The 24,920-nt window shown below is 41.4% G+C and overlaps 1 protein-coding gene across 1 annotated transcript in view; it reads left to right on the top strand.

The window, feature by feature from the left end:
- The window catches only part of Atp1b3 (ATPase Na+/K+ transporting subunit beta 3), a 32,876-nt gene extending 9,065 nt beyond the window's left edge, over nucleotides 1–23,811 (top strand). Inside the window, exons 2-7 of the mRNA XM_028758983.1 lie at nucleotides 9,506–9,634; nucleotides 12,248–12,355; nucleotides 15,567–15,751; nucleotides 17,270–17,320; nucleotides 21,071–21,157; nucleotides 22,796–23,811. Coding sequence (XP_028614816.1) covers nucleotides 9,506–9,634; nucleotides 12,248–12,355; nucleotides 15,567–15,751; nucleotides 17,270–17,320; nucleotides 21,071–21,157; nucleotides 22,796–22,966 — 731 coding nt within the window. The 3' untranslated portion in view covers nucleotides 22,967–23,811. The remainder of the gene's footprint in view (nucleotides 1–9,505; nucleotides 9,635–12,247; nucleotides 12,356–15,566; nucleotides 15,752–17,269; nucleotides 17,321–21,070; nucleotides 21,158–22,795) is intronic.
- Nucleotides 23,812–24,920: the final 1,109 nt, after the last annotated feature.

Here is a 24,920-nt window from a genome sequence, read left to right as displayed (position 1 = left end):
TATGTTGTAAACATGTCCAGAATGCATCTAGAACAGTAGGCATAGAGATTTACTGGGAAGGCTGTCTTCAGTAGGACTTGGGATAGTATAGATGAATGACTTTTGTCAAATGTGATACTCTTCTGGAGGCTTATGTATCTTTTTTTTTTTTTTATTTTTTTTGGTTTTTCGAGACAGGGTCTCTCTGTGTAGTCCTGGCTGTCCTGGAACTCACTTTGTAGACCAGGCTGGCCTCGAACTCAGAAATCCGCCTGCCTCTGCCTCCCAAGTGCTGGGATTAAAGGCGTGCGCCACCACAGCCCGGCTTCTTATGTATCTTTTTAATTTCTTTTTTTATTAATGATGTATTTATTTTATGTATATGAGTACACCATTGCTTTCTTTAGACACACCAGAAGAGGGCATCAGACCCCGTTACAGATGAGCCACCATGTGGTTGCTGGAAATTGAACTCAGGACTTCTAGAAGAACAGTCAGTGCTCTTAACCACTGAGCCATCTCTCCAGCCCATGTATTTTCTTGAATGTAAACTTTGTCCTCAACTTTAGCTAGTAGGATGCTGAATTGTTTGAGGGACGAAGAACATTGACACCTGCTATTTGAACTGCATTCAGGAACCAGACACAGGAAGGTACAGTGGTAACATAGACTCTGGGTTTCTGGGTGTTCTCTGTTAAATTTCATTCAACTTACCTATGCATTTGTAAATAATGCTGATTGAAATGTCATCACCAGTCGTTTAAAGAAATTTCAGAGCCGGGCGGTGGTGGCGCACGCCTTTAATACCAGCACTTGGAAGGCAGAGGCTGGCGGATTTCTGAGTTCAAGGCCAGCCTGGTCTACAAAGTGAGTTCCAGGACAGCCAGGACTATACAGAGAAACCCTGTCTCGGGGGGAAAAAAAATTTCAGTTTTCCCATCGGTCTTTATTTTCTACTTTTATATGAAGAGATAGAGTTGGGGTTTTGTTTGGTTTTTCCCTCTTTACTATGTCTTGCCTGTGTTTCAATACCAGTATATATAAATTTGGTTAAATTCTTTGAATAAATGTATAAAATTCTATAGTGTAGAGATTTATAGATTGCTTTTTCTTAGTTTTATTTAATGTTTGTGTTCTGCATGTGAAGGTTAGAGGATTCCTTTGTTGAGTTGGTTCTGAGGATAGAACTCAGTAAGACTTACTTAGCAGATGTTTTACCCACTAAACCATCTTGCCAGCCCCCATCTTGTCTTTTGTGACCTAGTCTTTCACTGACTTGGAGCTCAACTAGTAGATATGACGACCAGCTAGTGAGCTTTAGGGTTCTGCCTGGCTCTCCCTCTGCAGAGCTGGGACTTTAGACCCCTGGGGCTCTTGTAACAGCTTTTATATGTGTTCTGTATGCATGTGAGCATAGTGTCCACTCCTGTGACTGAGTGCATTTGGAAGCTAGAGCAGAGTGCTGGATGTCTTCCTTTGTTACTAAGCCCCTTACTGCCTTGAGATGGTGTCTGTGAGAAGCTCATGTTTTTGGCTGGGCTGGCTGGCTGGCTGGCCGGCCAGTGAGCTCTGGGTGTCTGCTTATCTCTGCCTCTAATGCTGGGATCATAGGCAGGAACATCAACAGCCAGCAAGCTGGAAGTTTGAACAACTTAACTGATTGAGCTGCCTCTTCACAACTGTTTAGTTATTTTTGTACATTTGTGGGGTGTTTTGTTTTTTTTAGTTATTTGTGCTTTTCTTTTTTTTAATATTTAAATTCTATTTCTTAGTTTAATGTGTGTGTGTTTTCATTCGTTCATTATTGGAAATTAAATTCAGAGTTTTGTGCATTTTAGGTAAGTGCTGTACTACTGAACTCTATCCCCACTGTTGTTTTGAGACAGGGTCTCACTATGTAGCCCTGGCTAGTCTGGAACTGGCTATCCAGACCAGGCTGGCCCCAAACTCAGTTTGTCTGTCTCTGCCTACCACCATGGGTAGGTACTACCACTGTGGGTGTCAGTGCTCAGAACTACTGCGTTCTCTTCAGTTTCTCTTTCTATTGTTTTGGAGACAGGGTTTCATGTGTAGCCCAAGCTTTACTCCTGTGTTTTTACCTTATATCTTCTTTTTTTTTTTTTAAGATTTATTTATTTTATGTATATGAGTACACCATTGCTTTCTTCAGACCCACCAGAAGAAGGCATCCAATCCCATTACAGATGGTTGTGAGCCACCATGTGGTTGCTGGGAATTGAGTGCTCTTAACCACTGAACCATCTCTCCAGCTTCCCTACCTTAAGTCTTAACTAATGTTTATTTTACTTTTTAACCTAAGCACAGTCTTGTAGCCCAGGCTATCTGGAACTGAAAATAGCCTAGGATGACTTTGAATTTATCATCCTCCTGCCTTTACCTCCAGAGTGGTGGATTACAGACTTTTGCTACTGGTTTCATGCTGTGCTAGGAATTGAGACCTGGGCTTCCTGCATGGTAGGCAGTCACTCTACAAATTAAGCTATATTATATCCCCAGTCGAATTCACTCTGCCACTACTAAAAATCTGACTTTTGTTTATCTTTTTTTAGTCAATACATTTTTAAGTTTATTTTATTTTCATCATTTTTCATGTGTGAGGGTTGGGAATATGCATGAGTACAGGTGCCAGGACAGATCACAGGCATCAGATGCCCTGGAACTGGAGTTGCTAGTGCTCTGGACTGGCTGTTGTGGGTGCTGGGATTTGAACCTGGGCTGTCTGGAAGAGTAGTACATGCGGAGCAATCTCTCCAGCTCCAGTGAACACACTTAGACTAGAGATTTTACTTTGGCCTGTGATTTGGCTACCTAGTTTGGATTTTCTATTATTTCAGTATTTTACAGTTTTGGTTTTTTTATATTTATTTACTTTATGGGAAAGTGCACATGTACCATAATATACTTAAGTGAGAGAAGTTGATTTCCTTCTCCCACCGTATAGGTTTTAGGGATTGATCTGAGATGGTCAGGCTTCATGGGAGGTACCTTTTGCCTGCTGGCCTACCCTACCAGCCCTTTTGTGTTTGGTTTAATGATACCGGGCACACTAAGCATATGATTTGCCATAGAGCCCAATTTTTCAAAAAATGTAATTTAGCCTAATAGTTATTTCAAGAGACCATTTTCTAAACTTTTATTGATAATATCTAATTCAATTTAGATGAAAGGTTTTCTTGTTTTGTTTTTTGCTTGTTTTGTTTTTTATTTTATTTTTTTCTTTGAAACAGGATCATATGTAGCCTTGGGTGGCCTTAAACTTTGTAGCCAAGGATAACCTTGAACTTCTGCCACTTAAGTACTGGCATTACAGACTCTTTTGTGCTACCATGCCTTTGCTTTTTGTTTTGTTTTGGGGTTTTGGGTTTTTCCAGACAGAATTCTCTATATAACACCCCTGGCTGTCCTGGAACTCACTCTGTAGACCAGGCTCATAGAACCACCTGCCCTGTGCCACCATACCTGCCTGGTACTTAACTTTGTATTTTAATTAGAATCTTTAAAAATAGTTTTTTTTTGGAGTACAAGAGAAGCCAGAGTTTGAACCCAGGGCCTCACACTTGCTGAGCTGGAGTTTTATTGCTCCACTCTGTAGCCCATTCACCCCCACCCCCACCCTCATTTGCTTCATGGTTAATTTAAGGGTAAATGTTCAGGTTTGATGAGTGAGTGGTTTTCTGATAACAGACTACAAAGTTCTGTGTGTCTTAGGCAACTTGATTGTGTTTGAACAATACTTACTGTCCTTGCTATCACTTAAGTTTTCTAGCAAAGGTACATTAAAATCTTTGCTCATCATTGTAGGGGTATGTTTATATTCATATATATATACATAAGGCAAGGAGAACCCAAGGTCATGAAGGTTCCTAGCTGTAATGCTTTTATCTCTTTTGAGTCAGGGTTTCATGTAACACTTCATGTGCATCTGTGAGGCCCTGAGGTCTGTCCCCAGCACTGCAAATCAGTAAGACAAAAATGCTAAACAGGACTGAAGGTACACTCAGCTATAGAGTGCTTACCCACACCACAGGGCCCTTAGTTGGATCCCGAATGGAGGCAGGAGGTGGGGAGGTGGGGAAAGATACCGTACTAAGTATAGAAGTACATATGACCCAGCAGTTCGACTTAGAAACCTGGAGAAATGAAACAGTGATACCCATCACAGCATGCAGGATATTCTAGCATAGTTTGTAGTGGTAGTTTAAAGGTCAGTGAAGTGTTGTACATCAGTGCGATGGAATATTAGCCACAAAAAACCTGAAGTGCTCATATATGTTTAGATGTAGATGAACCCAAAGTAGTTCTGAAGATAAGTTTATATAAAAATTTATGCAGTAGATTAGTGATTGCAGGGACGTGGGCTGGTAGAGGATAAAGAAAAATGAGTATGGAGGGGGTGGGATTATAGATCTTGTTGAAAATATTCTAAAATGTCTTAGGGTGCGTAAATCTGGACATACTAGAAACAGTTAAAATACATAGTACATTGAATATAAGTGGTAAACCGTATCTTGATAACATGTTTGTTTTAGTTTTAGATTTTTTTTTCATTTTTTCTTTGTTGTTGTTTGAAGTCTAATAGCTTGCACAAAACCTCACAAATCAGTGGGTCAGCATTCTAGTAGTTGCACTACAATAAAATAAACACATGAAAGGAGAGGGTGGGGGCATAGGATAGGATTTGATGTGCACATGTAGGAAACTCAGACTAAAAGATTAAATTCAGGTATACTAAACATTTCAAACTTAGTGTGATCCTTATATATATTTTTTAAAAGTATACTTGCCTCTGCCTTAAAAAATTTAAAACTATAAACTGGATGATTATTTACTAAGTAAAAGTTTCTGGTCCCAGAATCATTTGAGGAGAGCTTTCATGTCAGGTTCCTGTGGGTAACTAGAACATTTTCAAAGTGATGAATCAAATCACAAGGCTCAAAATGTGCTGAGGGCATGTGCCCAAGGCTGCTTTTGTTTTGGTTTTGTCTTTTTGAGGCCTCCATTGCCCAGCCCCCTAGATGCTGGCACCACAGGCAGTGTGTATCCAGGTTTTGAGGACTCTGGTGGTGCATGTTGAAGAATTTGGTCTTTATCCCAGATTTCTGACATAAACTTAAAAACCCTGGGATTTTCTAGGAGATAGTCTTTGTTAAGCTGATGAAGAAATTAAGTCAGATCCCTGGCTTCAGAATGAGAGAACTAGTTCCCTGCAAGACCGCTCAAGTCCTGATAGTATAGAGACTTCTAGGTAAGGAAGGGTGTGTAAACTGAGTCCCTTGAGCAGCTTAGGATTCAGCCAGGCCTCACTAAAAGATGAAACCCAGAATAAACTAAGCTGTCTTAGTGGTCTCCAGGGAATGAGCAGAAGTCCTGGAGGCTTGCCCTCATCCTAGGTCCTGATAGAGACACTGTATCTCTCCTGGCCCCTAGCCTGTGTGTTTCTTTTATGACTCAAAATCCCAAGTACGGATCTCCTTAATTCTATTGGGGTTTTCTAGTGAGGGATGGAAGCCAAGGCCTGAGAAGACAAGTACTTCCAAGACACATTGGTGGTGGTGGGGGTGTCCTCATGTGGATGCATTCTGATGGAGCACCTGACGCCTGTATTCAGCTAGTGGCAGGACTAAATTTTACAGTTAGAGCTGAGCCTGAGTTGCAGGACAGGACTGTTTTTTCTGTTTCGTTGGAGATAGAGATTTCTTGCTTCTTAGTTGTAGATAACGCATGAACTAGACCTCACGTAAGCCTTTTTTTTTTTTTTTTTTAAGAGTAGATGCAATTGATTAGGTTAAACTTGAAACCTTGTTTGCTATGAGGCCTCATTGCAGTTCCATTCCAAACACGTTTCTAGTTTGTCATTGGCCTTTTCTTCCCTCAGGAGTTTTGTTGTTATCTTATCAACTCTCAGCAGCTAAAGGCATCCCCTGAGTTTGAACCTGAGACCCACATGCTGGACAAGAGGACAGACTTCTGAAAGTTGCTCTGCCAGTCACAGACATGCCTTGGCACATGCACACAAAAGTAAATAAGAATGTAAAGACAAATCCCTTGGCTTTCTGATTTTTTTTTCCTTTCTATAAAATAAATACTGATAATTAGCTTTTTTTTTTGTGGGATGTGGGGTGGGAGTGGAAGAACACTAGTGCAAGATCAGAGCAAAAAAGTAGGCAAAGCAAGACCCATGTTTACAGCCATGCTGCCTCGCTGGGTCCCTCCAGCTAGATCTCTGTCCTAGCTCTGTCTCTTCATCAGAAACAAGGGAGGGGCAATTTGAAAACTGGACTTCTCAAGAAGAAAAATAAAAATCTAGCCTGATAGTTAAGTACTGGCCAAGTATCTCTGAGACCCTGGGCTCAATCCCCAGTGTGATAGAAAAACAGAAAGAAAGAGCAGGAGAGAGTCAGTACCCATTGAAGAGGGTCATGTTTCTAGTTGAGATCCCAGAGTAGAATCAGCAGGTATTAGAAGGTAACATTGGAGGAGTTGCTGTATATAATAAGAGTGGCTTTTACAGAGAATACTGCTTAGTAATAAGTTTTACCCCTTCCCTATCTCTCTGGCAGGGTCCTGCTATTGTAACCTTGGTTGTCCTAGATAGGACTCACTATGGAGTCCCGCTGGCCTCCATTCTGTGACTAACTTCCTGCTCAAGTCCTCCTCCTGCTGAGATCACAGGTGTGAGTTACCATGCCTGGTTGTCATAGCTCTTCAGATTTTTTTCTTTTAAATATGTGTGTTTTGCCTGCATGCATGGAAGTACACCAAAGTTTCCTGGTGCCCTTCAAGGGCAGAAGAGGACATTTTATATCCTAGTAACTGGAGTTAAGGAAGGCTATGAACCACCAGTGTAGGTGTTGTGACTCAAACCTGGATCTTTTTATAAGAGCAACAAGTGGTTTTAACTGCAGAGCCGTATCTGCAGCCCCATTTCTTCAGAACTTTTAAGTCCATGTTTCTTTTGGTTGTTGGTTTTTGTTGGTGATGGTTTGATTGTGCTTTTGGGGGTGGGGGTTTGCTCTGTGTTCTGGGGTAGTATCCACTTGTAACCCTGCCTCAGTCTTCCAGGTGCTAGTTTTACAGATCTGTCACCTTTATGTTCAACAGTGTCAGTTTCTGCTGTTGGATAATGACTTAAATCTCTTGAAGGATTTTTAAACCAGCGAATGCTTATCTGTAGTGTGATATTATAGTTCATTCCCTGCTATGTTACATGACCAAGCAGACAGCACTCTGCAAAGGTTCCACACAGTGCCTATTAACTGATTTGGATGCTCTAAGTAGAGCCCACTCATTGAATGTAGCCCATCTGTAGACTTAACTGAGCCACTGACTTAACTACACGTCTGTCCTGAGGCACGAAGAGCAAGTTACAACTTCACGTTTTTTATCTTCTGCCATTTTCTTCAGAGAAGAGGAGGTGGTTACATTGAGTGTCAGGACCCTTGCTGAGTAGTCTTCGATAGTATTTATAAGAGGTTAACTTTAATTTTTAAGTGCTTTCTAAGGTTTGGGTTTTGGCAAATAAGCATTTCTTGACTAGTGCAGAGTACGGTGGGGTATGTTTTAAGACAGTCTCATGTATCTTAGGTTGGTTCTAACTACCTTGAGTTACAAGCAGGAGCCAGTTTTCATGGTGCTGGGATAGATAGAACCCAGGGCTTTGTGCATGGTAGACAAGCACTCTGCCACCTGAGCTGCATCCCAGCCCTCATTAATCTCTTGATGTGACGTTTTAACACTTATTTGGATAGTTTGTTCATATTGGTAAGTTTCATGCATACTATTTTCCCTGGACATTTGAAAATGTGAGAACATTTCAAGATGATTTTTAAGCACCTTTCTTCCAGTGCCTTCAGTTTTCATACATATTCACCAGCAGGCTTCTCTGGCAGAAGTCTTTTGTTTTTGTCAGTATGTGTACTAGAATACAGACACTCCTTAGGCTAAGTATTTGACTCTGTTCAGCTCTACAGGTGGTTTTAGTGGTTTTATCATTCCATGAGAGCACCTTAGGTCTGAATATCGATCTGCCGTCTCTTCTTTTCCCACTGTAGCACATGGCACACTCGTGAGATTGGTTGTTTTTCTTTTTTCTTTCTTTTTCTTTTTTCTTTTTCTGCAGCAAGACCGCAGAGGGTGGTGGGAAGTGACACTACCTGAAGGTTGACATCTGTCTCTCTTCCTTCTGTCTTCTTACTCTGTATCTCCTGGTAACTGGGTAAAGGGTAGGATCTAGTTTAAATTAACGTGGAATTGGTCAGACTGTCCTTCTTTGGAGGATTCCTGGCCTGCCGTTGAGAAAATTAATCTAGCTTTGGGCATAATCTGTTTTGGGATCTTATTCTTTGATAATTAGAAGAAAGTTGGGTATCAACTTGTTGGGGTGTAGATGAATAAGTATGTTCAAATTTATTTTTTAATCTGGAAATTTATAAGCCCTTTGAATTTGTTTCTGTGGGAGTCCTCTTAGGAGTCTCGGCCTGTCTCTGTTAGGACGGGACCTAAATAGGAATAAAGATGTTACTCCTACTTATCCTGGAAAGATGTTAACTCAATGGGGTTGAATATTCCTTAGCATCCCCGTCACCCCGTCACGTAGTAAAACATTTAACTATAAATAAAAGACTTCAACTATATTCTGATGTGTAATTTTGAGAATAGTCATTTCCGATGTTAGAACTTTGAATGTAGGTGATGAGGGAAAAAATACTGTTTATTTTTGGTGTTCCCAAAACAAATCATTGGCTTGGGATAGACCTAAGTGTTTTCCAGTTCTAGGGGAGGGATTAAGTCTGGGTGTTGAAGTCTGCCTGCCACGGGTGCTTTGTGCTTGGCTGTGGAGCTCTGCCCTGGAGCTCAGTGCTTGCTTCTGCTTTGGTCCTTTTTGCATGTTTGCATGAGCCCTTCTACTTAATCAGTGTTTTAAAATTTTTATTGACTATCATCTTGATGATTTTTTTTCCTTCTGCACATTTCTTAGTTATTCTTTAAATCAGCGCACCCTTTAAAAGCTACATATCAAAACCTTGTCTCAAAAAAGCTTAGAAAAAAAAAGCTAAAACAACAACAACTTTAATGTGTATAAATTGTCTGAAATACAGGTATAGTAGAGGATTTTTTTTTTTTTTTTAAAAGCTTGCTACTTAAAGAAACGTGTAAATATGTCCAGGGAGGCTTTCCCACCTAAAATCATCTTAGTTTTGAGTGTATGAAGTTGTTCTTGAATGAAACACTCCCCCATGTGCTGGATATTTAAAGCTCAAACTTTGAGGGGGAGTATGAGTAGTGAAAACTTTGCTGGAAGGACAAGATGAGAGGAGGCCTCATGGGATGGGTAGGAGCTGCCTGCCAGAACAACCTTCTCTTAGGCAACTTCACGGACCCTCAGAGGGTCCTTGGCTGTGCATGGCAAAGCGTGGGCTCATAGCCTTGCAGTGAACGGTTGGTTTGGTCTTTACCAACAGTCTGTGTCTATGTCCACATCTCACTCTGGTCATCTCTTCTGCAGGTCTGATCTTGCTCTTCTACCTAGTTTTTTATGGATTCTTGGCTGCGCTCTTCACATTCACAATGTGGGCCATGCTCCAGACTCTGAATGATGAAGTTCCGAAATACCGAGACCAGATTCCTAGTCCAGGTAATTGTGTTGAAGTTATCATAGCTTTTAAACTAACTTGGGGTTACTGTTTGTCTTTACCACAAAGCAGTTTTATATCACAGCAGATGAAGAAAATTAAACTTTAGAGTTGGGTAATGCCAATGACTTGTTTCATATTTACATGCTAGCTTAAAGACCTTTAAATCATTTACTGGTAAGTTTTGGATCCTTTGAGAGGAATAAGCAGAAGTGAACGTTGGAACCGTAATAAAGAGTTGGGATGGTCTCACGAGTGCTGTGTAGCACTTTCACTCTGCCGTCAGTGAGTTACATAGGAAGCGTCGGCTCTGGTTTGAGTTACACTGTTAGTCTATAAAATAGATGCCTTGTGGTTTTAATTGGTTGGTATGAAAGTGGTAAAAAATATTACATCATTAGAGAATAAAATCAGTGTGTTCTGTTGGCATAAAAAAATCTGCTCTTCTAGAGAATATACTTTTAGCAAAAAACTTTTATGTGAAATGTTGGGTGCATTTTCTATGCGTGATTTTACTTTCTTAAGGCAATCTGAATGCCAGCTCTGCCTCAGTAGTTGGACATGGTCTTGGCCTCAAGGTACTGGCAGTGCTTATTTGGTGATACTTGAAATCAAACCCAGGCCCCCTGCAGTGCTAATACTAAGCAGGTGCTCCAGCACCAGGCTAAGTCCTTAGCTTGGTCCTAGTGTTTTCAGCAGACTAGATATTTACTAGGAAAAGTGAAAAATTCCAAAAAATAAGAGAGGTTCTGAGGGAGTGAGCACTTGGTCTTGGAGACATTTAGAGAGTAAGAGTGTGCATGGAGTTCCTCACGTGTAGACAAGTGTTCTAGAGGCAGTAATAGAGCAGGGAAGAGGCTGTCTGAGGAGTAGAGTCTGGGTGGCAAGGAGAATGAGTGGCCAGCAGCTGGGGAGAGTGGAGGCTGCTCTCTAGAGCATTGAGCTCTCCTCCACTTCTGATAAGCTTTCAGGGGCCGCCTGGCAAATGTCTGCAGTCATTGTTAATTATTAGAACTAGAGAGTCACTGCTGCCAGTGTAAGCCAGCGATGCCGCTGAGCAGGGCAGGCCTTCCCACAGAATTATCCAGCTCAGACTCTTTACGCCGAGGCTAAGAAACCCCAGCCGATACTCGGCTTGATGCCTGCATGGACTTCTGAGCTAAGTTACCAGCCAGTCCACAACGACTTCCCCGCCACCTCTTCTCAGAGCCATTTTAATTGTTTCTTTTTTCTTTTTCTTGTTTCTTTTGTTTATACCTAATATACCTTTTTTGCCCTCTGCGTACAGTAATTCAAAGTTCATTTTCTTGCCATCTAAGTTATACATGAGTTTGTTATTATCAACTATAGTCTGATCTACTTCAGAAATGCTAAGCTGTCTGTAATTGTATAAACCATAATATATACATAACCATGTATAAACATAAAGCATGTTCAAAACTAAGTTCTATACAATTGTAGTTTTGCAGTATAAATAAGTAAATATGTAAACATATACACATATGTGTATTATAAAGTTTTTAGCTATGAGAAATGTTTACATTAAAGTTAGAAGCCAGCCGGGCGGTGGTGGCGCACGCCTTTAATCCCAGCACTTGGGAGGCAGAGGCAGGAGGATTTCTGAGTTCAAGGCCAGCCTGGTCTACAGAGTGAGTTCCAGGACAGCCCGGGCTACACAGAGAAACCCTGTCTCGAAAAACCAAAAAAAAAAACAAAAAACAAAGTTAGAAGCCAGATTATTCTTTGTAGACAAGTATGTTTGCTTTTTCTTTGCTCTGTATACATGGGTATCAACTCCTGATATGAAATTGTTACTGATTGTAATTTCAATTGGTATATAAGAAACATACGTGGGTGTTGGAGCAGTGCTTATTAAAGAAAGAGTGTTTATTATAGGATTCATAATGGAATGAAACTCTTCAGTTGGAAACAGTTGAGTATGTTTTGTATGTTTCTGTACAGTTGTATTGTGAATGAAAAAGCGCTTAGACTGAGCAGGTGGTCTCTTGTCTGGTGGCTCAGACTTAAAACATTTTGGTATGCTCAGGTTTTTTTAAATTTTGTTTTGTTGCTTAGTCTGTAGCAGCAAGCATATAAAAACAACAATAAAAACAAAAAAAGCACACCCTAAAATATTATTTGATAGAAACTTGAATTTAGAAAGTTCACATAAGAGGCAGAGAGATAGCTTAGTGGTCAGAGAACTCTGTAAAAGGCAGGACTTGCATTCAGATCCTCGTATCTGAGGAAAAGCCACGCAGTGCCGCTTCTGCCTGTAACTCCAGTGAGGAGGGCTAGGCAGGAAGGTCACAGGCTTGCTGGCCAGCCAGCTCAGTAGAAAAGACACCAGCTCCAAATTCACTGTGTGACACATACACAGAGTTCAGAGTAAGGAGTGGTGGCTATAGTTAACTGAAAATTATCAAATTTAGAGGTTGTTTCTAACTTGATACTAAGAAGTCTTAAAGAGTTCTTTTAGATGTCTTTCCTAATTGGATCCAAATAGAGAGGTGTTGATAACTGTAACATATCTGTGAACACACAGCCCTTTAGGAATAAAAGTAAGGAATGAGGAGGATTTCCTACTGTCAATAACTCTCTCTGTCTGCTTTTAGGACTTATGGTTTTTCCCAAACCACAGACTGCCTTGGAATATACATACAGCATGTCTAAGCGAGATACGTATATAAAGTTCATTGAAGACCTGAGGCGTTTCCTAAAGCGTAAGTGTGCAGTCCTCGGAGAGGGAGGAGAGCCCAGTGCCGTGACTGCCTTCGGAAGCAGCAGTTTTAGAGTTTGTTACCCTTTTGTTTTTCCCCTTTCAAACACAGACAGCTGGGAAGATCTGCAAGTAAACTCAGTTGTTAGAATAAAGCCAAAATCTGTGCCTCTGGGTGTCAGCCCTCTGCTGGGGTGCTGGGAATGGAGCACGATGCCTCAAGTGCCACTGCCTGGGCCACAGCGCATTTGGGAGTTTTATATCCAGGATAGTCCCTAAGTGGGGATAGCATAGTTACCATTTCTGAAGTTGGCCTATGTCAATTTTTTTAATGTATTCGTCTTGCTTAAGAGTCACCAGTATGCAGTACTTTACCAAGAACTATGGCCACGTCCTCCACGTTGTATCTGGGTTAACCATTCCTAGGAATGATGCTAACGGTCAAATGAGTGCTAAAGGCTTGGGTTTACTTACTTTGATCACCTTGTCCCCTTCCCAGCCATATTGTACCACACTTGTTCTCTAGATGCCAAAGCCACTGAACAAGCTTTCCCAGCACCACGGCCGGTCAGTCTAGCTGTCTAGCTGTCTAGCTTGCTTGTTCAGCTTTCATCCAGTATTCTGGGCTAGTGCCTCTTGCTTTTTGCTGATGGTTTACTAACCGCCTCAGCCTCTTTCCTCAGCATTCTTCCTCATCTAGTTTATTAACATGATTTTTCACTTCATTTTTACTTTGTTTGTTTGTTTTGTTTTTGTTGTTTTTTTGAGACAGGGTTTCTCTGTGTAGCCCTGGCTGTCCTGGAACTCACTCTGTAGACCAGGCTGGCCTCGAACTCTCAAACTCAGAAATCCGCCTGCCTCTGTCTCCCAAGTGCTGGGATTAAAGGCGTGCGCCACCACTGCCCGACTATTTTTACTTTTACAGCACTCTTAAAATTCCTTGTCTTTAAGTCTGCCAATTACTTGTGGCAGAGCCCTGCTTCGGATAAAACCTCATAATTCCTGGATTAGGCTCCCTCCTCTTCTGATCCTGCTTAGAGCAGCCACAGGGTGAAGACAGGACTGGGTGGCAGTAAACACCACCTCCCTGAGTGGGCATGTGCTACTGTCTGGTGACCCATTGCCTTTCTCTGATGACCCTAAAGGTATGGTCTAGCCTTTGCTCAAGCCTCTGACCTTTTTCCTTCTCCCTATAAGTCACCTTCATATAACACAGCATCTCTCTTCAAACTCTGAAAGGAAGCTATAGCTGTAGCTGAGTTAATGAGAGTGCTTGCCTAGCATGCAGGTACCCACAGTTCCACCTCTTTCTCCACTAAATCTGACATGGTACCTCCTTAAAACCTCAGCACTTGGGAAGTGTGGAGGTAGGAGGATCAAAAGTCCAAAGTCTTCAAGATCATCTTCAGTTAAACAATAAATTCAAGGCCACCTTGGGCAATATGAGACTCGGTCTTCAAAAATGAATGAATGAGGGGGCTGGAGAGATGGCTCAGTGGTTAAGAGCACTGGTTGTTCTTCCATAGGACCTGCGTTCAATTCCCAGCAACCACATGGTGGCTCACAACCATCTGTAATAGGATCTGATGCCCTTTTCTGGTGTGTCTGAAGACAGCTGCAGTGTACTCATTCATATACATAAAATAAATAAATCTTTTTAAAAAAATGAATGAATGACTAAATAAATACATAAGAGATGATAGACATTCATAGTCCCTTCCTTGCTAGTAAACACACCACCATGTTGCTGGTCTTATTCTTCACGTGAGACCACTTGCATGACTGCGCTCTGGCTCTGACCCTTCTCTGTCTCAGAAACATCATCCTGGGTCTACTCCCTTTATTGAATTCCTGTCAGCTTAGACAAGTCTGTAATGTCTCCCTATCTTGAAAAAAAATCCTCTTCATCTATCCCACGATGTCTTCATCTGTCTTCTTAAATCTCTTTGCCTTAATAGTTAATGTGTTTATTAAATAATTTCAAACATTTTATGAACACATTTTCTGTGTTTTAAGAATATGATGGTAAGAGCCTGCAATGAAGGCAGTAATTTCTTACCGTATTCCTTTTAGCTGAGCCATTCTCCCTCAGGGTCATAGAGTGCAGTTGGGACAGGCATTTGTCATCTAGCAGTGGACAGATCTGTCTTTCAGAACTTGTAATCTAGTAGTATGTTAGGGCAGAGTTGCTGAGGTGGGAAACACAGCGGAGACAGAGCAGGGAAAGTTTCCCTGTTCTGGAACTCACTCTGTAGACTAGGCTAGCCTCAGAAATCCACCTGCCCCTGGCTCTGAGTGCTGGGATTAAAGGTGTATGCCACCACTGCCCTGGCTAGGTTGTTGGTTTTTAGAGTGCTCTGAGATGCCTCAGTGAACCAAACCCTTGAAAGATTGAGGGAGGTGGGAAGGAGCCACAGAATATCTAAAGTCAATGCATGGGAGGGAGAAGGGCTGGGCACACTAGAGCAGGTCATGGAGGGAGGGACTGGCCCTTCACACCACCTTTCCTTGGTGCCACTGAGTGCCCATAGTATAGCTGGCACAGAGCCTTTCTGGTTTCTAACCATGTTACTTTTGTTTACCTGTATCTCTTCACCTCTATCTGCTAACACACCGTTCTCAGCTGGCCTCTTATCTGTGCTACACCAAGAGTCTGTCCCACTTCCTCTGTCCCTTTACTCTTCTCTCTAGCATAGACACTATAAGTGCAGTCACATGACCACTTTGACAGGTGTGAATTCTTTAGTGGATTATCCTGGTAGTTTTGGCAACCCTTCTCCTCAGTTCCTAACACAGTTTTTAGAAGATGTACGTGGTTCAGAGCCTGCCCCCTGTTATCCTAGCAGCCACCATGACTCACACATTTCCTCAGCTTTCAGGTCAGCCAGATCCCTTGTCATAACTGTTAAGGTGCTGTTTCTTTCCATGACTGGCAGTATTCAACCCACGCTGTTCCTACTAGACTGTGAGCCCCCCCCGGGCAGGGTCCACCCTGCACATCCTTGTTATTGGGCACATACAGTGTTTTCTGATAGTCCTGTAGTTGTGGCTTGTGCCGGGCACTCATGGAAGCAGGATGCCTTAAAGCGCTGTTACCCAGTAATTTACATTGCTGTTTTATCTTTGAAAAATACTTGTTCTGTGAATGATTTGACTTGTTTCTTGCTGTGTTTGGTATCTTTTCTTGGCTGATCTGGTACATGTTTCCTTTTTAGCATATTCTTTGGAAGAACAGAAGAATCTCACAGATTGTCCTGATGGAGAACTTTTTCATCAGAAGGGTCCAGATTATCGTGCATGTCAGTTTCCAGTTTCCTTGCTTGAAGAATGTAGTGGTGTGAATGATGCTGATTTTGGCTATTCCAAAGGACAGCCTTGTATTCTTGTGAAAATGAACAGAGTACGTACTTACTTTACCTCCGCTGCTGCGTGTTTCTAACAATCTGCATGTATGGTGCAGCTGCTGTTACATTGTTTGGCTTGTGTTGATTCCTTAAGTGTCATTTCAATGAGGTAACTTTAAAGACCAGCAGTGCTACTTAATGCTTGAGGAAAATGAATATGACAAAAGACTCACAGTTTAATTGTAGATTATATAATTTTGTAAATAATACTAGAGCATATGATGTTATATGTAATTAAGTACTGGGAATAGAAATAAACCCACATACTAATGAGCATACTACAGTGTTGTAGTTATTGCCAAAGCTAATGGGATGTTTTAACAAGACATAACTAAGAATTAAGGCCAAAAGTAAGCCAGAAGGAATGTGGAACTTGATCTGTGTTTTAAGGTGAGCTCATACATTCATTTTAATGGGGGATGTCTTCAGTTACACTGGCCCGCAAGATCTGTCCTCACTGAATCTGCTATAATTGCCAAAAATGTACTCTATTCAGAGGACCACCTTTTGATTTTATTAGAAATGGGCCTTTACATGATGGGAATTGGATACTATGCTTGCTTTATAGGCAGAGGCTTTGTGTGTGTGGGATAAGACGGGATGAGACAGGCCAGCATCAGACCTGGCTGGCGGGGTTTTCATCCGTGTGTACCGAGAGCTGTTATACAAGTGGGAGACAGGGGCTGCTGTCCACAGCACTCTGTAGGCTTCAGCTCTGTACCTGTAGGCATCTATAGGTTTCAGCTCTATACCTATAGGCATCTATAAAGTTCAGCAACTTCATTGTTGGAGACCTGACCTCTGTAATCCAGGAAACTTGGACTCAGAACTGTATTTGGATTCAGAATGCAAAACAACAACAAAAAGAAAAAACTTAGAAGATAGGGCCAGTGGTAAAAGCTCTGGCTATCAGCCTGAGCTGAGTTTGATCCCAGGACCCCTGTGCTGGGAGAAGAGAACCAAGTTGATCAGTTTGTCCTCTACATACATCCCCTCCACACACTCATAAATAAATGAGAGTAAGTTTTAAATAGACAGGTGACCACAAACATGACAGTAGGTGCAAAGGCTGAGGTGACAGCTCAGATTTAGTGTTGAGCTAGTGTGGTCAAGGCCCTGGCTTTGGTCCTACCACCATAAGAAAACGAATGTGGGGGAACATAAGTTAGGATTCTTCTCAGCACATAACTTTAGGGGGAGAGAGCTGTGAATATATTTTCATAACAAATATTTTATTATAGATGGGAGTGGTGGTGCATACCTGTGACCCCTGCATTTGATAGACAGAGGCTGGACTGTCCCCAAGGCTAGACTGGGCTGTAAGCAGGAGCAGACTTAATGACATTATGTAATTTAAGGGTTGTTTGTTTTAAATGTGGCAAGTGTGACTGAATTAAATATACACAATAGTGTTACTCTCAGCTGCTGAGCCCTGATTCCCAGCAACAGAAGAGAAGGTTCCATTGCATTCTTATGTGCTGACTGACTGACTGATCAATGTTTTTTAACCTTAGATAATCGAGTTAATCCCAGATGGAACTCCACAAATAACATGTGTGACAAAGGTTAGTATTCAATCACTTAAACCTTTCATGTTTCTTAAATACTTAAAATATCATTAGGCTTTTTAGAGTGATCTTGTCTTTCCTAATAGAGCATTTAAAAAGGACATTCTGTTTGTTTTGTACATATTTGCTTCACATACACTGCATTTCATCAATTTTAGGATGTATGTTTTCTATAGTTTTGTAATGAAATTAGTATTATAACCCTAGGCGTCCTGTTGTATATCAGGATTTTTTTTTTATGTCGAGTGTAAAAGTTGTTTGCACTTATTATCAGTGTCACTTGAGAATTAATGAACTATGCTGTTTTTCCTTAAGATAGAGGTGTTCTTCCTCTTTCCCATCCCTTTCCCCCAGAGTGCTGTGCATTTCATCCTATAGCTTCTGTTTGCTTTCCATGCTGCAAAAACAATTAAGAGAAATGTGCAAGTGATGGGTAAGAATTCCTAAAAGACATGTCTCTAAATTTGTTGTTGTGCTAGATACTAATTTACCCCCAGTTGGGATGCAGAGTGAGCTGCCTAAAATGTTGCGTTGAACTTATTTTTAAAGTTGAGGAGATATCATAATTATGTTTCTTACTTGGGCAGAAACTGCAAACGTCACGCCTCACAAACACTTGGGTTTCTTGCTCCCTGTTCCTTTCTGCCTCGATGGGTCTTTGGGAGGGTTTAGGATTTGTGCTCCCGTGAGCTGCAGCCTTGGAGCAGCTTTTAATTGTTAGAGTGTTCTCCAGTGTTTAGAGTATGTAGCTTCCCTCCTAGGTGGGTGTGTACGTGTGCACAGTAGAGGTGAGTGAGGCACTTACCTCCTCTTGCCGCACTCACTTTTCCAAGAGACTTAAATAGAAAACCAGAATCTTAGCTGTTGAGCCTGTAATGTCTGTACTCAGGAAGATGAGGCAGGAGGATTAAGTATTTGAAGCTAGACTGAGCTACACAGTTAAGATTCTACTTTAAGCAGGGCATGGAGGTGCTTGCCTTTAATCCCAGTACTTGGGAGATCAAGGCAGGCAAATCAGTTTGGGGCTAGCATAGTTTACATAGTGAGTTCAGGACATCCAGAGCTACATAGTGAGATCTTATCTCAAGGGGGTTGATTTAAAATACAACAAAATACATGTCACATGTAACCAGAAGGGTCTTTGTTGTTTGTATTTATGCACGTGTGTGTGTGTGTGTGTGTGTGTGTGTGTGTGTGTGTGTGTGTGTGTATACATGTATAATAATAGCACATGTGTGAGGTTACGGACATGAGATTTTCTTTACTGTGTGGGTCTCGGGGACAAGTGGCTTTACTCACTGGGCCATCTCATTTGCCCAGTAGGTAGATGTTTCTTGATCAATTATTCTAAAAATCTGGTTCACATACACTTTTCAGCCCTTAACATGAAAGCATACTATTACTTTTTAAGTCACATTAGCATCATATTTAAAGTAAAATGAGCAGTAGGTAGGTTCAGTGAACAATTAATATATTAATATAGAAAAACATTCATCAATGTGGCTTTTGTTCTTCATGTAAAATGTAAAATTTTTTTTGGGGGGGGGCCTTGGTTTTTTGAGACAGGGTTTCTCTGTGTAGCCCTGGCTGTCCTGGAACTCACTCTGTAGACCATGCTAGCCTCGAACTCTCGAACTCAAAAATCCGCCTGCCTCTGCCTCCCAAGTGCTGGGATTAAAGGCGTGAGCCACCATCGCCCGGCAAAATGTAAAATTTTAAGTGTTTTTTTTTTTTAATTTTTTTAAGGATTTTTTTTATTATAAGGATTATTTATATTATATGAGTACACTGTAGCTGTTTCCAGACACACCAGAAGAGGGCATCAGACCCCTTTACAAATGGTTATGAGCCACCATGTGGTTGCTGGGAATTGAACTCAGGACCTTTGAAAGAGCAGTCAGTGCTCTTAACCACTGAGCCGTCTCTCCAGCCCAATTTTAAGTGTTCTAAGTGCTAAAGGTTGAACCATTTATACTGCTGAGCATAGCACATAGTGTTGGCTGGTGAGTGGCACCGGCCCTGAACAACACCCTGTTAGGAACATCGCTTTTTGGGGGGGGGGGGCATTCTTTTTTTTTTTTAATTAATTAATTAATTTTTCAAATCGTAATTTTTACTCATTCACACGGGTTATAAACACAAAAAGGCAGGATGTGGGGAAGGGGATGACACTGGAGTGTGGGTGTTCAGGGGGAGTACAGATATCTTTCAGAACATGGTATCGGCTGGGTGAAGGTTCAGGGGACAGGTCACTATGACTCTGCCTATGATTCACTTGTCCTTATCTAAGTTGGTATTGTTTGCCAAGGCTACCTATTTACAAGGTCTATGACTACTCAGGCTGGTAATTTTCCACAAAAGCTGCCTGTTTACATTAGCTTATAGCCATCTGTTTCAATGTTTTTCCACAGAGACCCAAGACTTGGTGTTAGTATACATGTATGACAGGCCTATTGTTGATTTTAGGCCTATGGGGGTGGCCATTCTTGAATGTAGTCATTGATTTTTAGTTATTTTTTACTGCTTTTCCATATCATTTCATCTGGATCATTAGAACTTGGGTTTTCTTGTCTCGTTATTGTTATTATTTGGTTGTTTTGCTACATGGTGATAAAGGTCTATAATCCAGCCAGAACTACGTACATAGCCAGACGCTGTCTCAGAAAAAACAAACAGCAGCAGAACTGAACAGTACCATCCGTGTGCCTGATGTCCCTGTCTGCCCCTTATGAGTGTGGTAATTGTGTCTCACAGACATGGCCTCCCAGCCATGACATAAAGAAAACAGAGCAAGCCAGGCTGCTGTTAGGTAGGCTGATTTTGCCATATCTTCTGTGTGCTGGGCTTGAATCTCCAGCACCACACAGATGTCCGTTAGTTCATCAGGATCTAACACCTGCCTTTCCCCCACCGTGCCGAGACCTCTCCCCTGTGTTTAGTGGTGCTCATCAGTGTGGGCTGGCTTCTTAGGATCTGTGTTGGTTGCAGTGCTAGGGACCTCCAGAGCTCCCATGTACGGAATGTTTCTATGCAGATACTAGTGATTGGCATATGTAGGGTTTTGGTGCTTTTTTTCTACTTATGCTTGGGTACTATGAATGGTTTTTCCGTTTGTTGCATCATAGTTTATCCTGACTACAGTTTTTACCATTCTGAAAAGTAACCTCTACCTACCTCTGAGTCTGAGTGCTGCTTTCTTAATGTGCAGCTTGTGGGCACCATTACTTTTCAGCCTGGAAGCACATTGTTTCATTCATCTTGGGAAAGCCTCAGTCCACACTTACTGGTGTATTTTTGCTTTCATTGGCCAAACAGCTGGCTTTGCACAGATACAGAGCAAATAATAGTTCATAGGCAGTGAAACCAGATGTGACTGAGAAGAGACTCATAGGATGTATCCAGAAATGAAAGAAGAACCAGAATAGTTTATAGAAACTTTTAATTATGTAATATTTGTAATCAAGATGATCAGCCAGGTGTGATAGTACATGCCTGGAATCCTAGCACTTGGGAGACTGATATGGGCAGGTTACCACAGCTTTAAGACAAGGCTAGCTTAGCTCCACCGTGAGACCTGTTGGAACAGCAACAACAGACAGTTCTTAGAAACAGTTGTAGTTCATGAGGCTGAAGCGTCATCTCAGTCTCTGCAGTGTCATCGTAACTGATAACTGTCAGTAGTTGTAACATATTTTTGAAAAATCTTTACCCTGGCCTAAAAAGGATTTCTTTTGCTTTTAACTCTAGGATGAAAACATAACAAATATAGCAACTTATCCTGAATATGGATTAATAGACTTAAAGTATTTTCCATATTATGGGAAAAAACGGCACGTAAGTATTTAGTCATCTCTTAGGACACTGCCTGTATTGAGATAGCCCGTGTACGGTAGGTGCTCACTGTCTGTTGGCTTGGGTTTATAACAAGTGGGGCAGTGAATGGAGACACCACAATGACAGCATAGTGGAGTGCTCATCCAGACCAAAAGAACGGCTACTTTCAGAACACTGGTTTTGCTTTTTGGAAAGTAGTATGTACTCTTCACAGGTCAGATGTAAAATCTCATAATTTAGGCACAGTAGTATTTTGTGATTTTAAACTTTTGAAAAGTGTGTGATGCACATGCATATCTCATTTTATAAAGTTTTCTCATATTAAGCTTATTTTGAAAATTTTCCAACTCAAAATGACTAGAATAGTGTATTTTCTGAAAGCACATTTCCAGATACTGTATCTTACCCATGTATGTATTTTTCTTTGTGTAAGCTAGCCCCTGATGATAACCTTTATTCTAAAGCTTGCAGTATGTATTTCCTAGAAACGAGGGTACTAATGCCCAGTGCTTGTGTCATCAGTAGATGTTAATAACACTGCACTGTCCACTTATCTGGTCTAGACATTCTTGAAATCTGTCCAGTTGTCCCAGCAGTATCTATCCTTCACAGCAGAATAAGAAGTGTCTTCCGTGTGTGTGGCTGAGGCAGCTCAGCAGTCTGTTGTCTGGAGTGATTCCTCAGCTCCCTCTGCTTCTTTAAGCTTCAGAATGAGTCTGGGACTTTGGGGGGAAGAGGATTTGACAGGAGTTTGTATATATGGCACAGTTTTTTGTTCTTGGAATATTTTCTCATAATTAAATTTTATTTGTATATTTTTGGAGGCGAGTGAGTGTGTTCTCAAAATCCTATAGGAAGGGCTTTACTGATTGATTCTATTGTCTTGTGTTGACCATTGTCTCTTAGGATGGTCAGCCAAGCTTCCTGCTGTAAAGTTACACTTTGTTGTTCATCAGGAAGTATGTGAGGAGGATATAAACTGTCAGCTTTTCTGGAAAGCTTCAGCATTTGTTGTTGACAGAATCAGTTATCAGTAGGCTTGTTCCTCTGTGCTGGCCACAGTGATTGCTGCACATATCCTGATTATCCTATGTAAAGGTATGTGTAAGTGAAATAGAGTCAAATATGATAATATGTAACCAAGCCCATGGCAAATGGACATTGTCTGTAAGCATATGTGGAACATTAATACATGAAGTGTAATACATTAATCAGTATGTTAGGATCAGAATACAGAAGTGCTGTAACTTTCAAGTAGTCCTACCCTGCTAGGACAGTAGAAACATTAAACAACTGGGAAAGAAACGGAGAATTGCCAGGAATCAGGGCATCCAGAGGATGAGTTATCAAACAGGATACCCCTCAAAGCAGTGCTAAGGGAAGAGCCATAGCAAGAAGGAAGGTAAGCAACATAAAATAATAGGCTAAGCCCAAAGACTCATAGATCAGGTGTGGCGGAGCGTGTTTATTAACCCTGACACCTGGAAGGAAGCTAAGGCCAGAGGTTTGAAAAATGTTAAATCAGTCTAGGCTACAAATTAAGACTGTTGCAAAAAAAAGGAAAGTTGAAACCAACTTCCTGAGTGCAGGTGAAGTTACCAAAGAATTGTAACTAATGTTTGTTTGTTCATTTGCTAGGTTGGATATCTACAGCCCCTAGTTGCTGTCCAGGTCAAATTTGACTCTGGCATTACCACGAAAGAAGCAACAGTTGAGTGCAAAATTGATGGAACCAGGAACCTAAAAAACAAGAATGAACGTGACAAGTTCTTGGGACGAGTTTCGTTCAAAGTCACAGCACGTGCCTAGGAATAGGATGTCTCCACAGAATAAATGTTGTGTTGTCTCCATTTTGTATCAGCTGGACCTGCCATTCTAGGATTATGAGGCCACCTTGGAGGAGGAAGTGGTGTGGTACACACTTGGGTGACATCATAACATGCTTCAGACCATAGTGTTCAGTGTCCTCTGAAGTAACTGCCTGCTGCCTCTGCTGCCCCTGAACCCAACCAAGTATGATCGCCAGACAGGGACCAGTGAGCTCCTGATCCCAAACATGCAGAGTGGGGGTCTCGTCTTCTTCTGTGTGTAATTGCCAAACGTCTAAAGCTTCACGTGCTGTGCTGTGTAAATAGTTTATGGATTTAACACTGGTAACTGTCATATTTTGATGCCAACAAAGTTTAGGGATAAAATGGTACCTTGCCAACATCGGGTGACTTTAGCTGCAAGAAATGTGTGAGAAGTTCTGTATGTGAGGAGGGGAAAGGAAAATAAAGTGGATCTGGAAGTACTGACTCTGCTTCTGTGTATGTGTGAGTGGGTGCCTGGCTGTATGCTCCAGACTGTTTGTTTACATGCTGAGTTAGACTGTATCTAATTTTACTGAGAGGACAAACTTTCTGTTGTAATACATATTTAACAATACTATTGGGGTGACTTTGAATGTTGGAATCAAATCTTCCACATTTAGATATCTTAGACACATGAATGAAACAGCGTTTAAATTAGGTGAATGTGCATGGATTTTTTGTTTTGTTTTTTGAATGAAATTAAATTCCCAAGACATAAATTGTATAGTTTTTCAAAATGTCTTAAGTGCTTTTATTTAGTAGACTATGGACCCTAATAAAAGCAAATTGTGAAATACAAAACCTTCAAACTGATTTAAAGCTTGGAACACACGATGGAGTCTTCTGCACATCTTGACAGGTGCCCTGCACTGGTGTCCTTGTGATCTCAGGGGAACTCTTTCTGTCCTGAGAAAAGTGTCTCCTATTTGACCTGTGGGTGTCATTTACACACTCACAACACACTGTGTGTGTGTATGTGTATATGTATGTGTGTATGTGTGTGTGTGTGTGTGTGTATGTAAAAGTTTTTGGGTCGGTTGGTTTGGTTTGATAGCATGCACGTATGTGAACCTCTGGAGCACCTGGTGAATGTGGAGGCCAGAGACGAGTGTTGAATCCCCGTGATTGAGGGCAGTTGTGAGCTGCCATGTAAGTGCTTGGAGTTAAGCCTACATCCTCTGGATGTAGTGCTCTTAACCACTGTGCTGTCTCTTCCAGCCTCATTTATCTTTTTATTTCATTTATTATCTTTTAAAAGATTTATTTCATGTATGTGAGTACACTGTCGCTGTCTTCAGACACCCCAGAAAAGGGCATTGAATCTTACAGATGGATAGGAGCCCCCACGTGGGTGCTGGGAATTGAACTCAGGACCTCTGTAAGAGCAGCCAGTGCTCTTAACCACAGAGTCATCTCTCGAGCCGCTTCATTTATCTTTTGTTTTGTTTTTTTGAGACAGGGTTTCTCTGTATAGCCCTGACTATCCTGGAACTCACTCTGTAGACCAGGCTGGCCTCGAACTCAGAAATCTGCCTGCCTCTGCCTCCCAAGTGCTGGGATTAAAGGTGTGTGCCACCACTGCCCAGCTTCATTTATCTTTTTAAGAGCTGTTTTTATCTCAGTTGATGTAGAGCCACATTCTGAGGCTTTCAGTGGTCTACAAACCAGGCCTGGTTTTGCAAATACCCAACTATCTCAGGTTGGCTATTTGGGAAAGCCAAGAAATTAGGTGGCCTTGCAAACCAGGTGGGACTTCTGTGCTTTGGAGGTGGACACTCCACCTTTTCATCAATTGCCAAACTTAATCATTCATGGATTTGGCCTTTTCCTTTGCTTTTTTATGTCTTTTGATCTTGCCAGGTGGTTTCACATGACCTTGAACTAAGTCACTGTTCTATTGCTGGGAAGAG

Source organism: Grammomys surdaster, unplaced genomic scaffold (assembly GCF_004785775.1).
Source record: "Grammomys surdaster isolate TR1022 unplaced genomic scaffold, NIH_TR_1.0 126248, whole genome shotgun sequence".
NCBI classification, from domain to species: domain Eukaryota; kingdom Metazoa; phylum Chordata; class Mammalia; order Rodentia; family Muridae; genus Grammomys; species Grammomys surdaster.
Note: the sequence above shows the minus strand (reverse complement) of the source record. Positions and strands in the feature narration are given on the sequence as shown.